The sequence below is a fragment of the Neltuma alba genome, unplaced genomic scaffold (assembly GCF_004799145.2).
Source record: "Neltuma alba isolate B1F8T4 unplaced genomic scaffold, ASM479914v2 tig00004086_pilon, whole genome shotgun sequence".
Taxonomy (NCBI): Eukaryota; Viridiplantae; Streptophyta; class Magnoliopsida; order Fabales; family Fabaceae; genus Neltuma; species Neltuma alba.
This window is the reverse complement of record NW_021633559.1, coordinates 36,976-42,117: the sequence shown is the minus strand read 5'-3', so window position 1 is coordinate 42,117 and position 5,142 is coordinate 36,976. Positions and strand designations below refer to the sequence as shown.

General features: G+C 35.2%; 1 protein-coding gene across 1 annotated transcript; it reads left to right on the top strand.

Moving 5' to 3' along the window:
• The first annotated feature begins 441 nt into the window (after positions 1 to 441).
• On the top strand, positions 442 to 2,513 carry LOC114743668 (ubiquitin-like modifier-activating enzyme atg7). Its single transcript, XM_028931884.1, has 4 exons — positions 442 to 547; positions 633 to 748; positions 851 to 1,007; positions 2,128 to 2,513. The coding sequence occupies exons 1-4, from the start codon at positions 464 to 466 to the stop codon at positions 2,299 to 2,301; spliced, it is 531 nt and encodes a 176-aa protein (XP_028787717.1). The 5' UTR covers positions 442 to 463; the 3' UTR covers positions 2,302 to 2,513.
• Positions 2,514 to 5,142: the final 2,629 nt, after the last annotated feature.

The window sequence follows — 5,142 nt, the reverse complement described above, 5'->3', positions numbered from 1 at the left end:
CAGGAAGCTGAAGGTGTTGTAATGGCTATACCAATGCCTGGGCATCCAATACCTAGCAAGAAGAGAAGAGCGTAGTTGATGATTGTAGACGTCTTTTGATTTGATTGATGCACATGATGCAGTTTTCCTATTGACTGATACAAGGGAAAGTCGATGGCTCCATCACTTCTTTGTGCTAATACTAACAAGGTTAGTCAATTTAATCTTTTAGATGACATGTATGTCATTGTCTTACTCCGCATCCCTGCATCACATTTAATTAACATTTAACTGAAGCATATATCATATCTGCCTTAATTTGATTTTAAATTAACATTCCTTACGTGAATACTATTTATCTATGTGCAGATTACAATTACTGCAGCTCTAGGATTTGATAGTTTCTTGGTTATGCGCCATGGAGCTGGCCTTTCAGTCAAGCCCCTAATCTGAGTATGAAACTGTAACTTCTTTATGTGATGATATGCAAAAACTTAATGTAAATGAAGCAACAGGAAAGGAAAGATTGGGATGTTATTTCTGCAGTGATGTCGTTGCACCCACTGATGTAATTTTCTTGCAGCACTATGATATATTTGAATGCATACACACACAACATTTTGTGAAGTTCTAAATCTATGTCCTTTCTGCAGTCAACCTCAAACCGCACTCTGGACCAGCAGTGCACAGTGACTCGGCCAGGGCTTGCTCCTATTGCTTCATCCCTTGCAGTTGAGCTTTTAGTGGGGATTTTGCATCACCCTCAAGGGTAATGCCGCAAATAGTTATTTTTTATTTCTCATGCATCACCCTCAGGCTTCTTTGCTTCATATATCTCCCTGAAATTCACATCTTGACTACATTTTCTCAGGATATATGCAGAGGGTGAAATTAACTCCGGTGTCATTGGAAGTACAGAGCAACCTCTTGGTATTTTACCACATCAAATTCGGGGTTCCCTTTCTCAATTTTCTCAAATGACTCTTGTAGGTCACTCGTCCTCCAGCTGTACAGCTTGTTGCCAAATGGTAAGTTTGGGCGGTCAATAGCACCTATGGTGACTCATTTGCAAAAATTTTAGTGTCATTGTATGCCCCAAATATCATCATTGCCTCCTGCATGAAGAATTTTGTGATACTACCCAGATGTCATCAAACTACTTTTACTAAAATTTCCTGATGAAGTGAATCTTTTAAACCTTAGACCTCCTTTTAACTACTCACACCTTTCATCATTAGATCACACCTAATGTCATACTTCTCCTTGATACTTAATTATAGAGAATTTCTCAAATCCCTTTTAGATTGTTTAGGATCAATGTAAACAACCTAGACAACCAAGTGCAAACATTATAAATCCTGAGATATTTTGGATCTAAGGTGAACCTAAATGGGGAAATATTGACAATTTGATGAAAATATGTCTGCAGGTATATATAATACTTCTCATCCAACCAAATATGTATATGGATTGCTTATGCTGAAATTCTTGTGGCATATGCGTGCTTTATTTTTTTCTTCAATAGTTGATTTTATCCCAAATGCTATGGCAATGTTTATGGGATGAATAATGGAATAATCTAGTAGTGTTTTCAATTTTCAAGGTTCATGACTAGACTAGTTATCACTAGATATTTCATAGATTTCTTATCTCTTGTTAGTATGAAGCAAGGACAGTTAAAAAATATCTATTTTGAAATTGACATGATATGGGCTTTTTAAACTTTTAAAGATTATCTTTGCCCACATTAGTATTCATGCTTCCTTGCCTGATTGTAGTGAAATTACAACTGTACTTTATAAAGCTATCTTAGGAGATTTACATGTCTCTAATTCATTTTTGCATTTGAACGCAAAGCGATACAAAATAATATGACGGTGTCTGGTTCTCATTCCATCTTTGCATCTGTTGTTTATTTCTTGTCCCCTCACCACCCAAAAAAAAAAAGACCTCTCTTGATGCACTATTTATGTTCACTGAAAATGCCGGTTGCAGTGAGAATTATATCTTATGATATATTATTTCCTGGATATGATGCCCCTCAAAGAACAATAGAGTGATTAAGGTTTTCATGATGTCTAATTCACTAGGAATTTCCAGACTTCTTATTTATTTATTTTTTGTGTGGGTGAAATTACAACTGTTCAGGTTGTATCTGAATATCGGAACAGAGGAATGGAATTCATACTTGAGGCAATTAATCATCCCACCTACCTAGAGGATCTGACTGGACTAACAGAGTTGATGAAATCAGCTGCATCCTTCTCATTGGACTGGGACAAAGACATGGATGATGAAGACGACGACTGTGTTGAAATTTAACACTCACTAGGATTTCTGTATCACTTTGTTAATAAACATTGCCAAGTTGCTCAAAAAGCTAATTTGAATAACTTCTCCCCTTTCCAACACTTAACAGTTTGCTTTGGCTACTGTACCTTTTCAATTGTACAAAACTAATTTACATGTAAAAGTTAAATTATTTACTAATTCTTGCCATTGATGCAATTATGGCCCATTTTGTTGCGGAAGAATTTTGCTTTGCTGTATTTTGCAGGGCGTATATTGGTGCCTGGTATATTTTAAGAGTTGTTTGTTGGTATGTTACTATAATATCGTTCGATCCATATAACTGACTTTGGCAGAAGGCTTGTTATTATTGTAATGCGTTGCAACCACATGGCGTCCTTTTGCTGCCCTAATTGTTGCCATTTAATCGAACTATTGAGCAATTGTACATTGATTTAATTTCTAACAAAATCAAATCAAATCAATTTAATCGATTTTGCAAAATGGAATATTTCGGTTTCTTTGGTCTGATTATCTTGCCATTCAGTTTTATCCAATTACATTGAGTTCTTTATTATTATTATTATTATTATTATTATTATTATTATTAACAACATAAACTGAGTTCTATTAACAATCAATGACTAAATTGATTTCAAGTTATAAAAACTACTAATAATTTTAGTTAAATTAATTGATATGATATTTTTTTTTTAAATACCATAAATATCTTTCTTAATTCTTTCTCTTCATTTCTTACTTGATTATTATTAGAGGAATATCAATGGGATTTATTTCCAAAAAAAATGATGAACATGTTAAATATGTTTTACATGTAAATTCAACATTAGTCTCAATTAGGTCCTATATTAAGAATCAGAAGAGTATTTTTGAGTCCATTTAATAGTTTTTTTTTTTGTGGCTAATGATTTGGTTTTGAGCATTCTTACTCTTGCTAAAGTTTTAAAACCCCATTTGCCTGTCCATAATTTTATGCAAAAATGGCTCTAGTATAAGGGAAATAGATAGAGTAAATGAGTAATAATTGAAATCAGAGTCAATTCAACGAATGAATTATGAGTAAGAGATGAAATTTTTTTAAAAAAAATTGTTGGGTGCCTCTGGGAGAAAGTATAAGGAATCTGGAATTGTCTCAAGACTGTTTTGACTAAAAGAAAGAAAAAACTGCAGCAATAAAATATGTAATTGTAACAGTAATTTTTATGCACGTACCCCATAATTTCTGTTCTTTCTTTCTAAACACAACTATTATTTTACTAGAGATAATCTTATTCAAGACATTATTAAACATTCACCTCTCCCGGCAGGATTCCAACTTTCGTTCGCTATAATTTCTGTATTACTATATGACTATATAATGTGCTAATATTAGAATCATAATATAACCCACAAGAGTTTATACAATTAGTAAGGAGTCAGCTTATAATCCCGCTGATATAAAAACTTTATTGATGGGTGACCTGTAAGTACTTCTGCAAGTGTTTTTTGAACCTAGAGGTATATCAAGCTCTGATGAATCTCTTGTAGTATGGTGGGCTCACAGTTCAAACCATAAAAAAAATGACAAGGCCCAGGAGATGGAGGATGCGGGTCTGTTTCGACCCGACTGAGCCCACCTTTCAATTTTGTTAATTTGGTAAATCAAACCACACCAGATGGAGAGGCTTGGCGCGCAGGGTTGTATAGAAGAAAACCTGGCGCGCAGAGAAAGAGAACCCTAGGCCTCACCTGCTGTGGCTACTACGCTCACGGTTACGGCTCAGAGCCTCCGACCGACAGCCGATAGAGCCTCCCTACCTTGCAATCGTCGTCGCCGTCCAAAACTCCACTATACGTGCACTTTCCCGGTTTTTTTTTTTTTTCTCGCCTCAATTTTTAGAGGTCGCTAGTCTCTGCTAAGTTTCAATCACCTTTTCATCTCTGATAAATCTGGTATTTTCTTCTCTGATTTCATTTTTCCTTTTTCTTACTTTTTCACTTTTTCACGCATCTAGTCACTTCATCCGTTTTATCTTGATTCTTTTGGTTCCATTCTTCGTTGTAGCTTTAAATTTGAGCTTTGGCAATTTTCCTTACTTAGGAGCGTGACTCTTATAAATTGAATCACTGTTATCTGGCGTAAGATATGATATACTTCTATAGTCGATATTATAGAAATGAGGACAGAGACCTTGCTTGGGAGATAGTGGTTCTGCTGTTAGTGGGCCTTTCATAAAATTGTTGTTTCTGTTTTTGTTTCCACCCTCGATGTACAAATAACAGCAGGATTTTTCACAGAACAGTTCTAAATTGGGGATACTCTGTTCCGTGATATGGTTGTCCAGAGAGCACTTACTTAACCTTCATTGTTGACAAGTTAATGGTATTTTTCTTTTACTTTTCCCTCCTTTAAGTTTTTTTCTTTCCCCCTTTTTTGTCTCCTTTCATATCCTGATGTCAAGGTTTTTTCTTTGAACTTGAAGGCTTGCTCTGTCTCTGATTTCCAGTTAGAGTTGGAAGCTCATGATGATGGGGAATACCAATCTGTACAACCTGACTCTTCTGGGCAAGATAATCCAAACAAAAAGGTAAAAACAAGCTCCACATCTGAAGTTTGGAAGTATTTTACTAGAGTTGGCAAAGTAGATGGAAAAAGAAAGGCTACATGTAATGGGTGTGGAGAATCATATATTGTGGGCGGCAAGGAATATGAGACTTCAACTCTTCTGCGTCATGTGAACATGTGTGAATCAATCCCAAAATGTGAGGGCATTCGTGCTAGACAAATTGATCATAACAAATTCCGAGAATTGATTTCTATGGCTATCATTAAACATGATCTTCCATATTCCTTTGTTGAGTATGATGGAATCA

Coding starts and splice junctions, on each gene's coding strand:
- LOC114743668 (XM_028931884.1), top strand. CDS start 464: ATGCAAAAACTTAATGTAAATGAAGCAACAGGAAAGGAAAGATTGGGA. Junction 548..632: donor ATGTCGTTGCACCCACTGAT/GTAATTTTCTTG, acceptor TCCTTTCTGCAG/TCAACCTCAAACCGCACTCT. Junction 749..850: donor ATTTTGCATCACCCTCAAGG/GTAATGCCGCAA, acceptor ACATTTTCTCAG/GATATATGCAGAGGGTGAAA.